Source organism: Nipponia nippon, unplaced genomic scaffold (genome assembly GCF_047370975.1).
Source record: "Nipponia nippon isolate SJK-2023a ecotype South Korea unplaced genomic scaffold, ASM4737097v1 scaffold_1, whole genome shotgun sequence".
Lineage (NCBI taxonomy): Eukaryota > Metazoa > Chordata > Aves > Pelecaniformes > Threskiornithidae > Nipponia > Nipponia nippon.
In genome coordinates, this window is record NW_028262290.1 from 46,495,009 (window position 1) to 46,518,423 (window position 23,415).

At 43.4% G+C, this 23,415-nt stretch overlaps 1 protein-coding gene across 2 annotated transcripts in view; it reads right to left on the reverse strand.

The window, feature by feature from the left end:
* MAPRE2 (microtubule associated protein RP/EB family member 2) overlaps nucleotides 1–23,000 on the reverse strand; it is a 100,945-nt gene extending 77,945 nt beyond the window's left edge. Inside the window, exon 1 of one of the 2 annotated variants that reach the window (XM_087753846.1) lies at nucleotides 22,955–23,000. Coding sequence is in view for 1 of the 2 variants with exons in the window: in XM_087753833.1 (XP_087609959.1) it covers nucleotides 12,338–12,409 (72 nt within the window). In the remaining variant the exon portion in view is untranslated. Of the gene's footprint in view, nucleotides 1–12,337; nucleotides 12,460–22,954 lie in introns of those variants that run through there. The other variant, XM_087753833.1, reaches the window with a different exon arrangement.
* Nucleotides 23,001–23,415: the final 415 nt, after the last annotated feature.

Here is a 23,415-nt window from a genome sequence, read left to right on the forward strand (position 1 = left end):
ACCTACTCAGGGCCAGGCTCTGCAGCAGTATACGGAAGGCACAAAGATGCAGACTCAAAGCAAAGAAATCAAGTTACAGAGCTGAGTTTAGTATTATCTCCAACTCCAAACCCATGAAAAATGCCCTAGTTCAACCCGGAGTGCTTCACAAGGCAGTCCCAGAAAACAAGAGATGTTGCTACCGAGCACACGACAGAGCTTCCCACCTCTTTTGCTCTTGCCATTTCAAACACGGCTTTGTCCCAGTGGTTCTGCTCCTCTGCCAGTGCTCTGGTTTCAAGTCATCTATTGGCATGAAAAAGGCCCTAGAGACTTCTTATAAAACCATGTTCCCTCCCTCTCATTTACAAAGCAACCAATCTTTTTTTTTTTGTCATTTACATATAAAATAAATCCAAGCATGTCCTACTTAACAACTTAGTAGGAAAGAACATGCATCCTTTCTCAGGAAGACTTCTAACCCTGCTTGAGAAGCCACTAGATCTTTCTCCCCATAGAGCAGTAAACCAACTTCTGTCACTTCTGTTGTTCTCTCCCGTCCCTCCTCAATCTTTTGTAAAATGGAGTTTCCAAGATGCAAGTGCCTTGGAGACAATGCCAGGTTCAAAGCTCCAGCCAACTGCAGTGTCACGCCTCCCTTCGTGCAGCAACCTACCTGCCCTCCTCCTATTAACAAATGCCTTCCCTGCCCTCCTGCCCAGTAATTTTGAGATGCAGTAATTATCTTCTAGCTTGAAAAGGGTGTAACAGAGCTCAGCTCATATAATTTTAGTTAGTTAGTGTGACAGATTTGGCAAACTTTTTTTTTTTGGCATAACAAGCAATGCCAAACCAGTATATCAGGCAGCAGGTGGCAGACCTAATAGGACGAACAGATGAGAATGTGTATTTATCATTCTTTGTATTTATCAGCAAGCTGCCACATTACACTTAGCTCCATTTCAACCAAAAAAAGTTCATCTCTTTGCTCCTTTTTGAGAACACCATCTTCCTTCAATTATTTGAGGTGTCCTTTTGTTTAAACTTCAGTTCAGTCTCATTGATGTCCGCATTTCAATTTCACTATACTAAAAATCTGTTCTACTTGTATTGTCAGTGCCTACATCTGTTGGCTTCTACATCTAATACAATCACCAGTTTTGTTCGGCACCTGTCTGTGGTTTGCACATTTGACTGCAGTTTACTATTGATGCTCTTCTGTACGCACTAATGTATTATGCATTTTGATGCGTTTTTCTAGTAGGCATTATACCATCTTACTGAACGCACTGGGTTTAAGAATAACTAGAGTTGATCAGGTGTCTGCTTTGTTTCATACACTAGCATCACTTAACACATTTCTTTTTAATACTTTCCTCTTTATAAACATAAGGTTATGCTGCGGAGATGCATATGTTTTATAGTGAGGCAAGAAAAGCCAGCACTGACTAAGGTTTCACATTATGAATAACTTGGCAATAATATTGCCTTAAGGCATTCCAGCCTTAACTGTTCGCTCCTTATTTATATCTCTAGGCAGTCCCTCAGTTTTTCCGGAACAGCTCTGAATCCAATCCTCTCTGAAGCAGATGCAGAAAGGGATCTAATTTCAAAGTTACTTTTTTTTCTGATTTAAAAAAAATAAATCTGGGGCAGTTCCCTGTTTCAGTACACAGCATGGCCCCGTCAACAGGTGTGTTGGCACAACTGGGAGGGCAGGAACTCACGGGCTGGTATTGCTGACCAGAAACGGGTAGAGGGAACAACTCCACTGAGTGGGCTGGAATATTAAGCTTTAAAAGCAGACATGAACTCCTCTCCAAATATAGCTCTGTGTACCCACCAGTCTCCAGGCCATAGGAGAACACATATCAGCTTTTCCCTCTTCAATATGAACGGAGTAAAAGACACATGGGGGCCAGCTAGCAGCAACTGCTTTGGTCCAGGTCAACCCACCGCAAGTTTCCAGTACATTTATCAATTCCTGTGCCCAGCTTTAGGCTTAATTTTGTGGCTGAATTTTTATAGGCTAATCAGCAACTTATAATTATGAAAAAGGTCAAAGAAAAAAGCATTAAGGTATACATTCAGATGTTAAAACCTGAAAACCTGCGACTGTGTTTTGACCCGAGACATATTTTCTGAAGTTCTTTTAAGACAGCAAAACCTGAAGGTTAACACGAGGAGTCTTGATGGCATAATGATATGTTGAATTACTCAGGTTGCCATTCTTTGAAAACAAGCCTGCTGAACAAGCGTGGTAGGAAGAGCCCAAAGGTAGCTTCCACAGAAGTGTTATACAGGCAGCTACAGCAACTGCAGGACTCTCAGAACTACTTCAGGGATCTAAAACGTACCAGCTTTGGGACCAGCAAAATATTTAGAACGAGTTGGTTTAAGAGCTTTAAAAGACAGACGTTTAAGCTGAAGAAGTAACTTAAATTTAAATGGCACCCTTCACTGTAACCCTTACACTTCTAGATATGACTGAGAAAAATGCAGGTAGCTCAGTTAGGGTGCCTGAGATTAGATGGGCTGAATCCCCCTCTGTTGTGGGATTAGTTTTTCAGATATGTCTTTACAGTGAACGAAGAAAATTAAGCACATCAGAGAATAATTCACAAAACTCAGTTAGGCGGCCGCCTAGAGGGGAATAAATGCTCCTACCAACCCTCTGTTCTAACACACTGCTCTGCTATGACCACACAGCTACACCTGCAAGTTGTCTAGTTTACCAGCCGGTGATCTTTGCTAAGTTACAGAATTCAGCAGCTTTCTTTAAAAAGTAAAAATAATCTCTAAAACAGTGCAACATTCACTACTTACACCTATTTCAGACTAGGAAAGAGGCAAGGACAGGCCTAGAAAGCAAGTATGCAAATTCTTGCCCCTGGGAGGGACTGATCTTGCTGGGTCCCAGCTAGCTGGAGACCAACTTCAGAGAAAAAAGACCTAGAGGTCTTGGTGGACAGCAAATTGGAAACGACTCAGCAGTATGCCCTTGCAATAGAGAAGGACAACCCTGCACTGGGCTGGGTTTGCAGGTCCAGGGCAGTAATTATTCCTCAGGGCTTGCGAAAGTAAAGTACCTGTGTATTGGGGAGCCACAAACCAGTGATAGACATATTGGAGCCCAGTCTACTATACCAAGATGGTTAAGGAGCTGGAGCAGATGATGCAGGAGAGGCTGAGAGAGTTGGGTTTGTCCAGCCTGAAGAAGAGAAGGCTTAGGGTGTGTGGGGATGTATCATTGCAGCCCACAGCTACCTAAGGGGAGGGTGTAGAGAAGATGGAGCCAGGATCTTCTCAAAGGCACACACTGACATTGCAAGAGGCAAGTTTCAACAGGGCAAATACCTATTACATGTTAGGAGAAGCATTTTCATCATGAGGGTGGTTGAACATTGGGTCCAGTGAGGCTGGGAAGTCTCAATGTCTTTGAGACATTCAGAGCTCAAGTTCCTGAGCAACTTGATCTGTTTCAAATGGCTTTGAACAGCAGTTGGACAAGATGATCTCTTTCAACGTGTAGCATCCAATGATTCTGTGTGAAACTATCATAACTGCAGGCTGTTTGTTGCCTTCTTGCCTTACCCAGGCAAGAGAGCCCTAGTTAGGGTATTAGACTGCCATCTCTGCCCTTTTAACAGTTCTGGCACGTTTTTCTCTCTGCCTCAAGTTCCTGAACAGGAAAATGGGATTAACACAAGGACGTAAAGATAAGTTCCAGTATCTGTGGCAATGGTAAAACCAGCTGAAGTCTTGTATCTTGATTTTTATTTCAGTCCTTAAGAATCTAAATATATAATACATAAATATATTTATAATACATAATATCCAATATATACATCTAAAAACCAAAGTTTTGCTCTTTACAGGACTGGTGAAGCAGATAAAATGTTCTTGGACTCCTCTCTTGTGTGAGCAGAATGGATTACTTGCAGTCAATTACAGATGTACAAACCTATGAAAGCTGTAATGCTGTAGTTTGTGGAAGTGTCCCGTGAACCTCTGATTAGATAAGGTGCTCACATGACAGCTGAAGATACATTGAAACATGTAGCATCACCTCATTTGTACCGCACAGATCATCACATATGCTCTGAGTCATAAATCAAAAGCCAAAAAAGTTTGAGCATTTTCCTCTCTCATTTTCACCTAATCAATCCCAACCACCCAGTCTTCCTAGGTGGCGTGTAAAAGTCACTTTTCCATAGATCCACAGTGCAACAATCAGCCCTGGATGCCAATCTCTGCTGAAAGGACTGTGTTAATCTTTTACATTACTTAATCAGTGGAGAAAAGTGGTCAGGTGGTCCCAATGACATAATCACAGCCAGGTGGTCATGAAACTCTCTGTAGGAGCATGTTTTAAGCTTTCTCCAAGCTGCTGAGCAACAGATCCCCTTTAGTATCTCATGTTTTGACTCAGTCCTTCAACCATCCTCACCTACAAGGTGGAGGAATGGCACACCGTCACTTCACACCCTTCTGCATGTGTTTGGACTGAAATCAGTCAGCGATTGCTGTGTTTGGCACAGGTAACATGATCTGGGTATGTTGATAGGATTGGATCCCTTCAGGGAGTAGGCAGAGAAATGCTATTTGGTATTTATCCATGTTTCAAACCAGTGAGTGCTGGTTTGCTTACCCTACCCAGGTGGCAGTAGCTCCAACCACTAAGAGAAGAACTTCACTGACAAATATAATAGCTACCTATATTCTCAGTAAGGATCAGAAGCCTGCGCTTGTAAAAGGTCTATCAGAAACTGGGGGCAACCTTGCATCCTGACTGCAAAATGGGAAAGCTAAAATGCACTGGTGCTTGAGGACACTTGCATTGTGGTAATGACCCCACACAAGTAATTAGAGCTAAAATTGCAAAACATGTATATTTGACAAAGGGAGCACAGAGCCAACTGAGCTTTTTGGATCTTGAGTGTTTATAGAACTGGAAACTAGAAATGGGTCTCTACTTTATATTAAGGGAAACAAAGAGTGTCATTGAGGGGTTCTTCAGAGCAGGACTGTATTTGAAAGCTGCATAAATACCTTTTACTCCTTCAGTTACAGTAACATTGCCACCTGATCGCAGCTTGTGAACTTCAAGTTGAAGGAAAACATTCCAGTCTGTGAGATAAGAGTGACAGCTTGTTATCTCATTTAGGTACCCCATGATACTACATGATTAAAGCAAGTCATTTAGGAGGGGGTTCAAAAGGTTGGCTGTCAAACTTCAACCCCTCAAGTTAACTTGCTTTGTTCTGAAAGGATAGTTTGTATTTGGAGTCTACCAAATCAGAACTTTCTGGGCTGCATTTTTGATCTGCAGTGTTTCCTCCAAGAGGCTGCAGTACATACACAGCTCACAGGAATTATTGTTTCTTTACATTGTTCTGCAGAAAAGAGCCACAGAACACAGTGGACCAGTCCACTAACTTGAAGGCACATACATCACTTCTGCTCATTAGAAAAAAAGCTAATTGGGAAGTTTCCAAGTTATTCTACAGTACTAGATTGAATTTAAACTTCCACAACATTCTGCTCTAGAAAGTTTTTCCTTCAGCACACTGCCTTTAACTACTGATTTGGAGAAGCACTAAACTAATTTCAGTAGTATACACAATTTAAGTGTAGATACTTCTCTCACTGCTTTCCCCAGACGCTTATGTTTTCTGTTTGCTGCCCAAACTAAGCAAGAAGAGTTACCACAACTGGAGAAATGGATACTTCGGATTGATTTGCCATTTATATGCACACTGTTGCCCTTATAGTTGACTAAACTTCTGTGCTGGCCAGTTTTTTACATCTAGAAGACAAAGCCTGTTAGCTTAGATTGGGAAGCAAAACTCTGGCAGTTTTGGTGTTTGCTTTTTTGTTTGTTTCCCTCTTTCATAAACCTGCCGGTACAGCAAATCCTGTGCCGAAGAATCAGTCTTACTGTTTCTTCTCAGGCACATGCAATCTGCCCTAGACAACCTAGTCCCTGCTGACATTGCTAGATAAGCTTTCTTCAAACTGTGGCACTTTCCATAGTGGCAGCCTCCTAGCAGCTGTTTTTCTTTGGAGTGACCAAAGTGTCCTTCAGCTGAGCCTGAAAGAGCGCTCAGCACACCTCCCGTCTTGCATAAACTCACTTACTCTCTTTGCATCCAGGACTCCGAAGATAGCAACTATTAGGTATTTTCATGCACAACTGCTTTAATAAGCAGCGCTAGATATAAAATACACGTGCAAAAGGTGAACATGCATTTTGGGGCTCTAAATAAAACTTCTGCAAATGAAATCCTTATTTCCCAAGCATACACTTATTTAACAAAGCCCTTCTCTTTTCAGCAAGATTAGTCAGCTATTGGAAGTCCCTGTAACAAGACATTACTGAGCTGAACAGGCCCAAGGAGAATCAAGGTAGTAACTTGTGGAACAAATGAGCAGCCGGATAGCATCCACAGCTGAAGCATCCAACATCAGCTGAAAGCAGGTCTCTTTCTCACAATCCAATGAGCAGTTTATGTATGCTTGTGGTAGAAGTCCAATTTCTCTCCCTTTTTGGTAGTCAGCTTGCTTGTTAACTCACGTAGCAAAAATGCAAGATTCAACCTACGCTTTCCCATAAGATTGATTTCCCTGCAGGGCCTGTCTCAGACTCTGCAGCACTCTGCTGCGACTCTTACGCCCTTCCATTCCTGGTCAAAACACGCCACACCTTCCACATGAGTCAACAGAGCAGGGCATCATCTCCCGCAGCAAGCTGGGAAGCAGCCGAGAGGAGAGCCCTGCTATGCTTCTGCAAACACAGTCCTTCACTTCAGCTTTGGGTTGGATGCTCAGAGAAATGCAGTTGTGATCAAATATATTATCAGGAGATTGCAACAAGCTGCACTTGAGCTTGAATTAACCAGATCAGGCAAGGTCACTTCTGGTGAAATATTCACAGGGACAAATTCTAATTCACCCAGATATTTTGTTAGCATACGCAAGACAGCTGTAAGTCTTTGCAATGCTCTCAAATGACACTGTTTGGCACCTTATCAAACTAAATGCCTTTTGCCTGTTGAGAGCATGAGCACATCATTTTACTTCCGTGTTATTCTGTTCTCCCTCAGTGTAATGTGTCGGTTTTGAGAAACTCCCGTATCCCAGAGAAGACTGTCAGGGTTCAGCTTTCCTACTCCTTTTCAATGACAAATTGATGTTGAAGTTTAATTTCCAGAATATGAAAATGATTGAGATAATATACTTTGACATAGAAGATGTGTAAAGAATAATACAACTGAAGCTGTCTCAACTTTAACCAAGTGACACGATGTTATACTGGGAAGCGCACTACTTTTAATCCCAGAAATACCCCTGCTTTCCTTAGTCAGTAGAGACACTTACAACCTTTTCTTGTTTGAAGTGTTGTGCTCTTTCCCTACTATTCCACACAGGAAAACAGGATGTGCAAGCCAGCGTAACAGTTTTCTGACACTGAGAACTCAACAAATTCAGGAACACAAGTTGCTGCTTCTTTTACAGTCAATTTGTTAATCTGGAATAAAGCCACACATTTTAGCAGTCCACATCCCAGAAGAGGTGGGCCTGTCCCTGCTTGATACCAATGGAAAGGCATCCAGTAGCACGACGAGAGAATCCAGCTCAGAGTTTTTATCTTTATACACACACAGAGAGCTATTTATTTGACTGTTGTGGGGCTTAGCTGCGGGTGCACGCCATGGGGTGAGCTGGGAGTGAAACCCCTCCATGGTCAACATGATGCAAAAGTGGACAACAGGAGATTCCCAACCAAAGTACTGGGCTCGTGCCAGGGACTCGAACCAAAAGGCAAACCCAGCAAAAAGTGAAAATAAACTCTTCTGGGGACAGCACAGAATTTCAACTTCCGAAGCCAAAAAATGAGAGAACTAGAAAAGATAAGAGGGAAGGACCCTACTCCACATACATCAGGCGTGGAAGGTATGTAATATTAAAGAACTCTAATCTGACCTACCAGATCTCTTTCCTGTTGGTAAGTACTTTTTCTTCTAACATGTATTTTTATGTTCTAATAAAATCAGCTTTATGGGCTGGAAGCCTCTAACCCCTCACTTATGCTCATATAATAGAAAAGAGTGGGAGGTTCCCCCATAAAGCTCAGGCCAGCTCCAGGCCCCATTGCAGCACTCTACCAGCACACAGGCTAATACCCAGCTCCCATCAATTACTTCTGAGCTGGCTCGCCAGCACCAGCCTCTACGCTTAGGGCTATGAGAAAGGCAGAAATACCATTTAGTTTTACCTCAGACGTCGCTCTGAGCACACCTTTTCCTGCAATTGCAAGTTTTAGAAGCAAGTTATCAAATGTAAACAGATCATCATGAAAAAAATACCTATATAAACACCATGCTGCACAGCAGACATACACAAGAAATAACTCGGAGGCCCTATACCCTGTACCACCAGTCTTAGTGGATTTAAATGGATGCATTTAGGCTGCTGCATAACATACACATTTCATTTATGTCTTATTGTGTATCACTGAATTCAATAAAACCTGGAATAAGATCTTCACAGTCAAAAAGCTGGAAGGGAGCACTTCGCATTTCTTGCAGTAGCGCACAGTGAATGCTGTAACAAAGCAGCATCAACTCCTCTGTGCCACATTGTTTTAATGGACAGAACTGTACCAGTAGCTACGCGTTCCTTTCAAAGGAAGACAAGAGATATCACTGCCATCGGTCAAACAAACATTTCTTGTTGGTCCGTTCCACAGCTACATAATAAGTTCCCTGTCATTTGACAAGCTCATCATAGGATTTCTGTATTTCTAACATGATCACATGTTGCCTGTAGTCCCTGCAGCCCAATGAAGGATTATTGCTGCAGCAGAGATGATACATCATCCTGAAGTCATACGCAGGATGCTAATCACATCCTTTACCTGATGTGGCCTTCAAGCATCTTACAAACACACCTCAAAAATGTTGTCTCAGGCCAAGTGACATCTGACTGGCAGTTATATTTCTTTCTCGGTTTGTTATTTAGATCTCAGTTATCTAAGGAGAGTTTTCATTGCATACCGCATCCTTTGCAATTCCCCGTCCAGCTTGCACAAAGGACCTGAACTTCAGGCTTCTTCCTTGTGATGGAAATTGTTGCCTATATGCATGATTGCCAGCTGGACAAAAACTGAAAAAAACTCAAGTCTACAAGACTTATTGTTTAAACTCAACAACTTGGTTTGACTTGAACTAAACTAGGGCAGCAAAAGCCAGCTCTTTCCTCTGACAGCACTGCCCTGAGGAAAAAAAAAAATTATTTAAGGAAATCCAATCATGTTAAAGAAATTGCAGTGATTTTAGGATCTGTAAAACCCTTCTGATTTCAGGATTCCACAACCTAAATAAACAACAGCTGAACAGAAGAATCCATAGTGGTGTGCTGATCCATAAAGCAGTAAGGCACCCAGCTAAGCTGGGTCAGCTTGGGTCTTCTCAGCAGTACAGGTAAAACTGACTTTGGCTGACACCGGAATGTAGAGAAGAACGCATTTGTGTCTTCATCCAAGAGTTAGAAAACTCACTTTCTTGGTGGTAGCAGAAGAGATGAAGGCAAACAAGGAGAGACACTGAAGACTGTGCAGGGCCAGCAAGGTTTAAAGGCTGGGCCAAGGCTCAGAAGCCACCCTTGTGACAGGGCCTCTCTCCTTCCACTCTGCCCTCCCCATCCTCCTGGGAACCTCCCTCCTCTCCTTGGACCCTTTCAGGCCACCCACGCCAGCCCCTTTTCCGCAACCACCCTTACACCCACCCCAGCCAAACCTGCAAGCTGCCCCACATCCCTCCCCCAGCTCGGCTCTGAACACACTTGTGTCACCATGCATGAATTAAGGAGGGATAATCCAGAGCAAGACTTAATTTTAGCATCCACCCAAATATGCTGAACTTTTGCACTTGAATCTTCTGATTGATAGCAAAAGTATTGAAATGTGAATCTGACTAACTGAATACCACGTCAGAGTAATCCCACTGTCAGTGTCAGTCTTCATACACCACCTCAAAGAAATAAGTTACTAAGAGATTGTCACTGGCCATCTGCCTCTTAATTACTCAGCTCGCCACCAAGAAGTCATCTTTGTGGACTTTCTGCATTTAGTACACATGAGGCCCCAAAAATCAAATCAGGAGAGAATGATGGCACCCTAAGGGTTGTAGTTTGGCTACTTGAAAGGAGCCTTTTGAAGATTTATCTAACTTTCTCAGATATAATAAGTAATCAGCCATAGGACAGTTGGTGTTCCTTGACTCATTTGTGTTGAATAGCAGGTTAGTGTCAGAATCACCCTGGATAAGTATTTTATTCCATAAATATTGCTTTTCAGGTCACAAAGCAACAGAAGTCACCTTAATCCCTGCTTGGAGGAGTGACCAAATTTACAAACACATGTTAAGCTATGCAGTGATGTCGAAAAGTAAGTAACTCTACATTACCCACTTGAAAAAGCTCAAGCTTTCTCCCTGATTCAGAAAACCCATCCAAAAGTATCCAAGAGCAGAGACAACTAAGACTCTCTGCCAGTACTGACAGTATTTTCTTCTTCCTTCATCTCTCCCATTTACTGTACTACTACAACAAAAGATGACAGCAAATATTTTTTAACAGTTTGGTCTACATCAGGCACTTAAAATAAATGCAATGCACTTAAAAATACCTATGAACAATCTAACTGCACCATGCCAACCTCCCGGAAGAATGGCAGCAGATAAAGCCAAGGGGACTCCCTTGCAGGAGGCAGCTATGCTGTCAAACAAGACTCCTCACACCACAATCCAGCACAGCCACAATTTGTTACATATCGGTAAAAACACATGGTAAAAAGCAGAAATGACCACACTGCTCGAGTTAAGCATCCTGCAAGTTTAATATTGACAGAAAAAGCTCCAAAGAAAAACCACAGCATTATCAAGGTGGAAAATGTGTCTGTTCAAATGGAAGATGCATTTATTTTCTCATGTCTACTAATCACACAAAGTCAAAATGCTCTGACAGCCTCTCCAACTTACATCATACCGTTTTGCCCTAGAGGCCATCAGTCAGCTTTTTGCCAGCTACATTAATTCACAGTTTTGCTTACAGCCTGAAAAAGAGAACCTGTCAACACCACCAGTTTTGTGGAAACCATTACTTTGGTTATTTTTGTAGCATGTGGTAGTTATACTAGTGTACTCTGGAGAACAACTAGTAGACTAGTGACCCTCAAATACTTCCCATGTTTTGGGTGCAATGAATAACAAAAAAATTAGTGACTTCTACTCCTTCTAAATTGAAGGCTCACAAGAGAAAACTTATTGCTCTTCTCTGATCTAGTTATGTACAGATAAAGTAATTGGAGGAAAAAGTTAACTTTTAAGACACTTGTCTCTGGTTGCTTATTAAGTTTTCAAAGAAGTCTGGACTTCCTTCCATTTTCCTGGACGCCTGAAAGGAGCTCCTAAAAAGTATATTTTCAAGGTTCATTCCCCTCTCTCCAATTCTTTACGATTCTGCTTTACCATCACACCAGCAATAAGCCCAGAGCTAGGTAAGCAGTGTAATAACATAGGTATTTTTTATGCTGACCAGCATTCTTGACACATCCCTGCTACACACCCTACATTGTTGTGATCACTTTTTGATACAACGCATTTGACTTCAGTTGATAATTATGAAAGATTTCACCCAGTCATCTTGTAAACTGATATAGACCTGTCTACAGAATTATTCTACCAACATGAACACCTGTGTTCAATAGCAAACAAACCTTTATAGCCCCTCATCTCATTGAGGAACATCCACAGTAACTCATGAGACCTCTGCTGAACAGAATAACTTATAACCAATTATTTACATGTATACATAAGGAAACTGTGATACAGTATAAACCAAAAATTATGGCAGGATTCCTGGGTGTATCAAAAAGTCATGACTAAGTCACAGAAGTTGTGCAATAAAGCATAGCATATCTTTTATTTGTATGCTTGAGAAATTAATATTGGTGTGACTTAAGAACAGCAGGACAATTATAACAACCACATTAACCTTAGTGTTGTGGACAGGCAGTGCAAATTAGCCCTCAAAGTCATCAGTCTTGAAAGCCTGAGCACCCTATAACAAACAGCAACCTCTCCAAACTCTAATAAGTTTGGGGATGTTTTTTTAAGGTTGTTTTTTCTCCATTTGAGTTATGTTACAGGAATACAAAACTACAGAGCACAAAACTCCAATTATACATGGCAGAGAAAATACAGACTTTTGAAATTACAGTAATACTCAGCTCTCTGCCACAGAAATATTATATGTAAAAACGAACTAAAGTAGTAAAGCAGACTCCATGACTTACCTTACCTTGCTGTTTCAAAGATTCATTTAGAGGAGCATCCCCACTATGGGAACCTTTATGAGGCCTTGACATAGTAGGAATTTTTTTTCTTTAAAGATAAAAGCCTGTTAAATAAAACTGCTGGTTGTTATTGACTGGTAGAAAAGAGCTTCCTCTAGAGAACTTCCTTTTATAAACCTCACTGTGGGTGTGGCTAAATGACTAGCTCCACCCTTCATCCCATTTAGAAACCCAGAGAGCCCGTAAAAAACTTCTCTGGAGCAAGACAGTAATATTGTCAACTTGTCATATGCTCTGTTTAAAAAAGAGTAGATAACTAGTTGATAGTTTCACAGGCTAATGGGAAAAATGTAGATAAATAAAATTAAAGTTGTCTCTAATATCTGCAGTTCATGCAACATGGTCTACATTTAGTGGGTGAGCTTTCTCACTTGTTTGCTTTTTAAAAGCGCTGCTGTAACAACCTGAGGGAAGTCTAACAGCTTTTAGTGTTTATTTGTATTAGAGATGCATTATATTGAAAGCTAACACATCTATGGACCTGCAGCAATTGCCACTTGCATCACCTCTTGATGAGCTTCCACTACCAGTGAAGGCTCCTGTCTTCATCACTTACATCATGAAGATGATGCAAGATCAAAGCCCTTTGCATGCCTCATTAAATCACACACATGCCCTCACTGTGGAGGGACCATCACCAATAAAAACTAGAATCTGTTCTTTTGTCCCCTAACTACTCTATATCTTAAAAGAAAAAGTCAATTTTCTTTTTTCTCCAAGCCTAATTCAAAAGGATGGGGAGATGGACCAGGATGTTGCCACCAAGGCAATATTGCCTGCAGAGTTAGATATTGCCCTGGTGTGTAATACAAACACATCTAGATGTCTGCACTCTTGTTTCTTACTCAAGTTTTGGTACTATCCCAACTGATAGTTTTTGTATTTAAGAATACAAGTATAAGGAAATATGAGCATAGTGCTTAAGTTTTTTTTTTCACTGAATAGTTGAGGTTATGCTGGCACTCCTGCAGGAGCTTGGGTGTGAAACCGGAGTTCTTGAGGTGTTTGGCAGGAGCTCAACTATGCTTCTATCATCTGGGTTTGCTTTCAAGGGAGTGATTAGGAAATTATGTTCTTGTTAACAAGATCTGTGCAAGTAATGGCTATTATGCCCAACATTTCCTGTATTTAAGCTGAAGTGATTGTTCCATCTTGATATGAAGAGCTGAGGTATTTTCTTGAGAATTAGTGATTTGGGCCAAATCTTAACTTTAAAAAGTATTACAAGAAGAACATTCATTCCTTTGCACAGTACCAGGCCATTTCTGTCTGAAAATACTAACTGGTCTTTAAAATATATGTATCCATGCAGAACTTTTACTATAAAATTAGAATACAAGCTTACTACTGCCTGTGCTCCTCTTCCCCCACCTCCCAGAGTGTCAGACGGAAGAAAAAAGCCACCTTCATTGCAACGAGAAATTTTGCTTAATAAACTACGGCATTCACTTTTCTTTGCTTCTGTACTTCTGCAGGCAAGATAAAGCATCTTTTACTTTAAAATCCATATTTAAAGGACAGATACCCATGTCCCTTTCTGTGGCTGAAATTCTGTAATCTCATGCTCTACTGTACGTGAATGCAAAAATTCTGCAGCTTTCTCCAAGGGCCATTTCACCCTTTAGAGAAGGTCCAACGTTTCTGGGAAAAAGATAACATCTTGGCGAGTTCACAAATTAAACATAGCGTGCAAGAATAAAGAAAGCAGTTCTATTTAAATGCGGAGTTGGGAGAAGTGGAGACGAGCTCATTTTCTTTCCTACCACTGTGAGGTCCTCTAGCAGAGGTGCGCACCGTGGGCAGGCTTCCTCTCTATCCACTTCAGCGATGACTGACAAAACAGGTCAGCTCTGACATCCTTGGTTGACTTCTCACTTCTTTTGAATTGATGCTCCCCAGGCATAGTGGGGGAAGCCACAGGTGTGGGTGAAAGGAGGAGGAATATCACAGGAGATGGGCAAGAGCAGAAACCAGGAGACGAGTACTACCGTGCTGTGCTCAGTGCAGCCAGTTCTGTACTGATGCACTTCCTAGGCTGGGCCTTGAAACCATGCTCTGTTTAGAAATACAGGACTGGGAAGGTACCAGAGATGATGCTTTAACTTTTAAAGGATCTGCTGTTTTAGCTGGTAGTAACTATACCCCAATACTAAAACATGAAATGGTGAAATTGAGTATGGTCTCGTCTGTAGCAGCTAGCAAATAAAATCAAGAGACAAAATGCTCAGTGCCTGGATTCACTCCTAATAAACCCCGCACATGGAAAAAAACAACCTTATTTTCTGAATGTCACCAACACCTCTTACAACTATAAAGGCACACCTGCACTGCCGGCCTGAAGTACTTTATAACTGTCCTACTGACAAACACAGCGTTAGGCAGCTGTAAGAGCAATCGCACTTTTTGCCATTATAACCACAGGAAATTGCTAAAGCTTAGTTGACCATATTTTAGCAGCCAAAACTAGGAGAGGTGAGTACGCAGGGGCAAGCAAGGGGTGAGTAGGTTAGTCCTCACTGAGAAGGCACTTCAGTCATACCCATCTCTGTTGATGTCATCTTGCTTTTGCTGGCTGCTACCATGCAAAGGCAAGCCTCCAAAACACATCTGCTTTCCTGAGCAAGGATGGCTGCAAGAGCTTCTCAAAATCCGCTCATACTTAGTAAGGCATCAATGTTGAAAGTACAGAATTAGCCTGACTTCTGATACTTGAGGTCCAGGGGAAAATTTAGACTGAATTTTAGTTCCATTTTCTTCCACAGTCCTCTCCCTCTTCACAGCCACCTGGATCAAAAGCTCTCGGTTTGATAAAGCTGTGTGTTCAACCCCTGAATGCAATAATTGCTTCTCACTCCTCTTGGTAAGGCACAGCATCTTCTGGCTCTGCTGCATGGCTGGGGTAAGGCTAACCTGAAAATCTCTGCTGTACCCCTTTCCCGGTGCCTTGCCTTTCCTACTGAACCCGTAATCAGACTGGAAAACAAGAGTTAGCTGTCAAACAGCACCCAAGACTCTGCCTAGTAGACGAGGAGTTTAAAGAGTCAGTGTTAAAGCATCACGGCCAGTCACAAGCAGGAACCCACGTCAGCAGGGTACGCAGGAGAGCTCAAAGGGAGTCCCCGTGGCGTGATCGGTTAGCGCGTTCAGCTGTTAACTGTAAATGTTGGTGGTTTGAGCCCACCCAGGGAGGGGGTCCCCTTTCCCTGCCCATGGCAGGGGCGTTGGGAGGAGGTGACCTTTAAGGTCCCTTCCAACCCAAACCATTCTACAAAAAGAGGAGGCTATCCAGTCCCCCGAGCAAAGGCAGAGGAAGGAAATAAAGCAAACTGACAAAAAAAAAAAGTCCCTCAGTAAGAGCAAACTGACAAAAAAAAGTAAGAGAAAGAAAGGGGCACTTCAGAGGAGCAGCCGGAGCGGCAGCAGTGAATGGGTGCAGGGATCTTTCCAGGCACAAACCCAACAACCCCAAAGTGGCTGAAAGCCCAGACCTTTTTGTTTTCTTAACAGGGTTTTTTTGTCATCATCTGGAATTATTTAATCTGCATTTCAAAAGTCTTCCAAGAGACAGCCAACCTAGAGCTGCTGTTCAAAACTTCAGCAAATCCAGTTTTCTTCTGACATTCCCCAGACTTTTCAGCTGCACCTTGTAACCGCTGCTTCCCCTACGGAAATGTATATTCCTAGCAAATTTCCTGTGGCTTGCTAACGAGGCGTAAAGATGTTCACAATCAATTGCCAATGTCTAGTCTCTTGTATCTCTAAATTTCCTGCTTTTTTTGTAAATTTCTCATGATTATGATTGACGCCAAAGCTCATGAGGGAGTTAAAGGGTTAATGGAGTTGAAAGATGTAGAATAGACCTGACTATAAACAGTTACTGCAATTACTAATGGCTGAGAACTTGAGCTGCAGGAAAAAGATGGAGAAGTTTGCAGAAAATAATAAATGAACAGTTGTAAGGCTTAGCCTGCATATGTTGCACACTTTATTTATGTCAGGGTTTTTAAATATCCGATTGTTTGATAATAACTAAATTATTTAGCTTTACGGCAGACCTGCAGACTAACCTGGTGAAGTGAAAGAGAGCTGCATGAGTGGGACGTCCTGCCCTGGCCACTAACCACTCCAGGGAAACCCCAAAGCGCACGATGCTGTATGAGCATCAAATGCCAAGGCAAGTATTTGCTCTGTTGGTGCAGTCTAGTAGTTGAGTTTAAGCAGTAACCCTGATAAGACAGGAGCTCCCTCCTGCCTCTGTGATTAGCTTAATTACAAACAGAAGTCACCTGTTCTCCTTTTGTGTGTATAGGTCTATTAATACTAACAATGTGCTCATGCCATCTGCCAATGAGCTATTTCCAATTTTAAAAAGCAAAGCAGACAATATTTGCAGGTGTTTGGAAATGTATTTATTTGGCCATCAAATCCACAAGACCAAAACATTGCCAAACAATATTTGCATTTGCAGGCACTCCTGCAAGACAACATCTTCTGAACTAATATCAGACATGAAGAACTCAAGACTCTGACGGAAATCCAGAGAGGTATTCATCTATTGCTTCAGTTTTGCCTCTTAGTCTGGGTCTTTGCCTCTGACTTGCAAATATTCTTGGATTCAGAATCATAAGCTCGTCAAGGGATGCCGCATTTCCAGCAGAGATGAGTCATGAGATCCAAGGTTAGTTTCAAGTGCCATATTGCAATGAAGCTTCAAGAATGAGTTTACTCACAGCGTTTCTACTTAGCCTGAATATTGTAAAGCCAAACAAAACATATTGTTTTCCTTTGATAAAACTTGACATGCTTCACTTGCAGTGTGATCCAAACTGTCTGAAGAGATTGTTACTACCATATATTCAACCCAGTATTAATTTGGATATAAAATGGTTACCAGATCAAAGCCTATTTTAATAAAATTCCTCTGGAAGGAGTAGCCTGAGAAGATATTTGGCTATTTCACATCAGATGTTGCACAATCAAACGAAGTGGTGAAATGAGAGTGTCCTGGTGCGTGGTGCTTAGTTGCCGACTGGGGTTAAACCACGACAGAGAGACAGATTTTTCCTTGCTGGCTTCAACGATTCTATGGAGATTTACTAGATTAGAACAACTTAGGTGTCTGAAGCTTACAGCTGATAGACCTGCATGTTACGTCCTTCCTCCCTTCTCACCTGTCAAATCTATGCAGGATTTGTATTTTCTGGCAACTTGTTATTTTTCTGTGGTTTGGCATTGGTAATTAGATCAACCTGAAAGCTTGTCATTTATGTGCATGGTACACTACCCAGTGTTAGGACCCTACTAATTTTATCCCTTCAGGAAAAAAGAGTAAATCTGAGTAAATGATTGTTGTGGTTTAACCTCAGCCAGCAACTAAGCACCACGCAGCCGCTCGCTCACTCCCCCCTGCAGTGGGATGGGGGAGAGAATTGGAAGGGTAAAAGTGAGAAAACTCGTGGGTTGAGGTAAGAACAGCTTAATAATTGAAGTAAAATAAAATAGAATAGTAGTAATAGTAGTAGAAATAATAATAATATAATAATAATACAATAATAATATACAAAGCAAGTGATACACCATGCAATTGCTCACCACCCACCGACCAATGCCCAGCTCATCCCTGAGCAGTGATCACTGACCCCCAGCCAACTCCCCCAGTTTACATACTGAGCATGGTGTCATACGGTATGGAATAGCACTTTGGCCAGTCTGGGTCAGCTGTCCTGGCTGTGCCCCCTCCCAGCTTCTTGTGCACCTGGCAGAGCATGGGAAGCTGAAAAGTCCTTGACTAGTGTAAGCACTACTTAGCAACAACTAAAACACCAGTGTGTTATCAACATTATTCTCATACTAAATCCAAAACACAGCACTACACCAGCTACTAGGAAGAAAATTAACTCTATCCCAGCTGAAATCAGGACAATAATATACTCAATATCTGAAATTGCCTTGCTGAAGAAATACTATTGGCTTCTTCATAGAAGGTGGAAAAGTAACATGGTGAGCCATTCTCAGAGGAGACCAGGTTAAAGATTAGGCTCCTGTAAAGCATTAGAACTGTTCCTAAACTTTAAATAGGATAAATCTGGAATCTGGGGTCATTCAAGGTTCAGTGGAATGAAGCTGGATGAATGCAAAACTCTTTAGCACAAGACGCAGGAGCTTCTGGGACTGAGGTGGCATTCAACCACGATCATCAAGGCTCTCCCCACAAACTTTGACGTGTTTTCATCTTCTCTACCTCCCCTCCTTCTTATCGCCATCAGGCATCTTTGCCAGACCACTGTGGAGCATTGTCCGCTCTTTAGGGCAGCAGCTGCTGATCAGATTTGAGCATACGTTCCCCACCTGAAGCCCTGCTCTTGCTATACGGACTCTGTTACGACAGCAGGGTTGCTTTCCTTCAGCCTTTTTAAAACGCTTTTTGGACATGGCCATTATAAAAATAGCACAGGGCAGCCCTGCTGCTGGCTGCTGACGCTGGGCAGTGCTCCCAGAACAGGCCTGTGCCTTAATTCTGCCTGTCCTGCAACTGCGCGCCGGGGCTACGGTTCAGCTCATCGGGGACAAATGCAACGTGAAACCGTTCTGAGATCCAACTGCATCTTTAGATAACAATATGATAAATGCTTCTCCAGACAGCTTTCCTAAGGCGTTCTTGTTTTCTGGATCCTTTCCCTGCAGTTCAGGTTTTGCATTCTCCCCTCCCCTCTCTTTAGCGCTGCTGTGAGTCCCTTTTTCCCTCATCTGACTTTCCCAAATGCAGAAGATGAGTCACTGCTTCTTCCTTACAGTCCATGAAGTTTCTTTTCAAACCCCTTGAAAAAAACACCTTGTTTGAGGCTCTTTTCCCACCCACCTTTCCTGCAGACAGGCTGAACCCCATAGTTTCTCTTGCCGCCCTTAGAGCACCCATTGCTCTGTCAGAGTTCAGTCTTTAAGTTCACTGGTCCTAGAGACGGGCATCGTAGAGACCATCAGCAGGGAGGGTCTGCAGCCACCCCATGACAAAAAGGACACAAGAGTCATATATGGATTTCTCCAAACCACCTCACCTTCTCAGCAGTGAGAAATCAAGCCCTGCTGAAGCTGCAAGGATTTCACATTGGCAGCTGTAGCTATCCTCAAAGGAGCTAAGCCAAAACACTGACTTTTGTATACACACATACATATACATGCATAAAAATAAATAAGCAATATATATAAAGGTGCTGAAAGGCTCAGGATCTCATTTAAACCTCACTCAACAACAACACATGTGCCATCATGCAATGGTTGGTCTTTGGGCCCCCAGTGACTCAGAGCAATGCTATCGCCACGCTCCCCGCCGGGGCTTTCTGCACCAGCGGCCGTTCTCCCTCCTGCAAACACCAGCCCAGCCCAACTCCGCCTGAGACAACAGCTTACAGTTTTTAACATGATATAGTATCACTCTCTAGAGGTGCCTGAGGGGAAAAATGCATTCCACTCACCTAATTGCGTTAGTCTACTGTTTCTCCGCCTTCTGGAATTAAGCTATTTTTTAAAAACTTGACTGTATTGAGGTTTCAGTGTTGCAAGCTTTAAGAGAAGGTGGCCCAGGATAAAAGCTATTTTAAGGTGAATTTGAATGACATGTTTTAGCAAAAGTTTTAGTAATTTTGAAGGCCCCTAAATGTTCTTTCAAAGATTAACCGATGATGAATTCTGTGATTATCCATTCAGGAGTGGGGTGGGGTGGGTGGAGGGAGTGTCATTTGTCTTTTAACTCCTCCAAATATTTCACTGGCATTTGGAGGAATGGTCAAAAAATACCACAGAAAAATGCCAAATTAGCCAGAAGAGACAACGATAAATAGTTGAGAACACTTGGACTTGTAAAAGCTGAAAGAAACCCAATTGACGGTTTTATTGTCAGAGAGAGGACTTAGATTTAGCATATCAGACAACTAAAACTAAATCAGGCCATTACAAATGAAACCATAGGGCTGAAATAACTATTGCAGCCCCAGGCTACCAGTCGGCATCATTGATGCCTAGGTTATTTCCAACGCACTTTAGAAAGCCTCCATGTCCTTCCGAGTAATCTGTCCCCGCTGCCCGTGAGGACAGGAAGCCTCTCCTGCCTGAGGAGCAAAAGCGACGGCAGAAGAGCCCCCGCTCCTTCTCAGGGGAAGAGATTCGCTACAGGAAGACTTAACCTTGAAGAACCGGCACCTGGTAAGTGGCCAATTGCCAAAAGTTTTAAATAAACAGGAGACACCCCAAATGACCAAACTGTATTCAGCACCAGATGTTCTGATACAGTCTGACGGGGCCACTGGCCAACTTACACCAACCTGCCATGGCACACCCCACAAAGTGAGCTCATAGGAGAACATCCATGTTTTCCTGTCTCTGAGACATCTCCAAAAGGTGTGGGTATCTCACAGACACCAAGCCCACACAACGTTAACTGCCCCGCGTGCTGCTGTCCCCAGCTCCCTGCCTCTCTTACGAAGCTGATCCTTTTCTCCTGATGAAGCTGAAGCAGCTCATGGATTCTGTAGGCTGAATTTGAGGCAAACGGAAAGAAACCGCACTTGCCCTCAGGAAAAGTCAAATTTATCAACTGCTAGTCATTTCTGAAGTCCTTGGTTGTATTTAATTAGATTATATAGCAGCTCAGTCAGCTTTCTCTGCCAGGGACAGTATGAAACGTCACTCTCCCAGCAGCAGTACCATAAATCTCGAGTGTTTTAGGAAGATGCAGAGCTTCGTGTAACGCAAACGCTGCACACGCAGGATACGGCAGTAGGTGAGTTAAGGGCTCATATCCCTCCTGTCCTCCACTTTGGGGATGATTTTCACTGCAAGGGCTTCACTAGCAAGCAGGCATTGAATCTCAGCAGTGGTTGCAGACAACCCCTGTGGGGGACAAAGACATTTTGTGCTCTTTGTTTCTTCTCACTGGTTGGGTGAAGGCCCGCCTCACACATCCAGTTATGTGAGTAAAGACATAAACAAGGACTGAAGCAGGAGTCCCTGTATCTCAGTGAAAAGAGATGGAGCGAACGTGTGTATGCCAAGGATTTGGAGAGCGTTCGGCCCGTGACCTGGGCATCCTGACATGACAGTGCGTACAGCTGCTCATACAGCCGTTGAATAATAAACATCTCAAGATGCCCTTGAGATGGTTCTTCTAAACACTTAGCACTTCGTTGAAGCAATCAGAACCCCGACGAAAAGATTTACCCTGTGACACTGTTCCTGTGGAAGCTGTTACACACTTCACTTGACTTCAAAAGACAGTATCTTTTAAAAGAGCAAGTGCATCTTGCAACGTAACCTTTAAGCTGTATGATGCTTTGTTTGAAATACTGTTCCACTTCTAAAATGTCATCTCTGGCTCAGTGTTTATCTTCTCTGAAAACATAGCAAAATTGCTACAGTATTTCTTGTAAAAAGTTTGCACCTTCTTTACCGCTTTAGATTTCTTGCTATGTTAAGTTATGAGCTTATACTATTAGCCTGATCTCATTTGCTACACAGTTTGGGGTGACAGATAAAAAGCAAATACCCCTTTGGGAAGCAAGCGAAGTACAAAAAGGACTCTAACTCACTCCCCATAGCAAGCACCAGAGGCTTGTTTGAATTATCAGAAGCAGCTGTTTAAAATGAAAAACTAGTGGTAATTTCCCCCCCTCCCCAACCTCACATGTGCCACTACTGCATAGGAAGCTCGCAGCTTCAGGTCGCGTTAGTATCCCCCCCGTACCGCTGCACCCTTCCTCACAGGAGCTGCCGCGCTCGGTCAGCGAATGCAGCATGCTGATTCATCAGGCTTTTAGGTGCATTCTCTGGAATGGGATTTATTCATCCCGGAGCTTCCCAACCACACAGCACACCCAACGAAAGCTCCTTTCAAGCCTCCGTTACCAGAAGCTGCTTCGGATGCTTACAACTCAGCGGCGACGTGCAAACTGGTTATATATCGAAGGATTTTAAATTCATGCGGTAGTAAGCGCCTTCCTGCTTTTGCCACAACGCATTGCAGAGCCAGCCAACAACTCTTCTGCTTCTCAACTGTGCACGTCAACAAAACAAACACATAAACATGCCTCTCAGTCCTTAAGCCCTCTAAATACTAATTACTCTCTGGCGATGCTACTCGTAATACTCCCGAGATTTTTCGGGCTTAATAGCCACAGGACAGCGGACTCGGGTTGTTTTAGCACCGTCACAGGGCTAAAATTTCACTTCCCTTTTACGAAGAGTGAGTAGTAACCGCTTCGCTCCCTTCCCAAACTACTTTCGGACCCACGGGCAGAGGCAATGGCTGCATCAGACAGCGCCACCCGTCACCCGGGCTGCCCAAGGGTGAGCGGATCGACCCGCGGGGGACGGGACGGGGGCTGCGTGGGGCGCCCTCGGCGCCCCACGCAGCCCCCGTCCCGTCCCCCGCGGGTCGATCCGTTGTCCCGCGGGGCACAAAGCCGCCCACGCCCCGCAAGGCCGCCCACGCGTGTCATGGCTTCCCCCCCGGGGTGCCGGCCGGTGCCGGTGCCAGCGTGGCACAAGCCCCGCGGTTCGCCTCACCTGCTCCGCTCCCCGCTGCCGCCGCTTTTCCTTTTCTCCCGCCCGCCCCGCTGACAGCCCGGCTTTGTCCCCCCGCCCCGCTCCGCTCCGCTCCGCTCCGCCCCACGCGGGAGGCGCCACGGGAGCCGCTCCGGGCACGGCACGGCGGAACCGGCCCCCCGAGAGGGTGCCCTGCCCTCCCCTGCCCTCCCCTGCCCTGCCCCGGGGACAGCATCCCGCCCGGCGGCCTGTCCACGCACGGGGCAGCGAGAGCCCCAACCCACGCCTGGCGGAGTTATTGTTATTGTTGTTGTTGTTGTTGTTATTATTATTATTATTGTTATTAAGTTATTATTATTTTTATTTATTTTTATGTCTAGATTTTCCTTTTTATTTTTAAATTTCTCTTTTCCCTTTCCTTTCCTTTCCTTTCCTTTCCTTTCCTTTCCTTTCCTTTCCTTTCCTTTCCTTTCCTTTCCTTT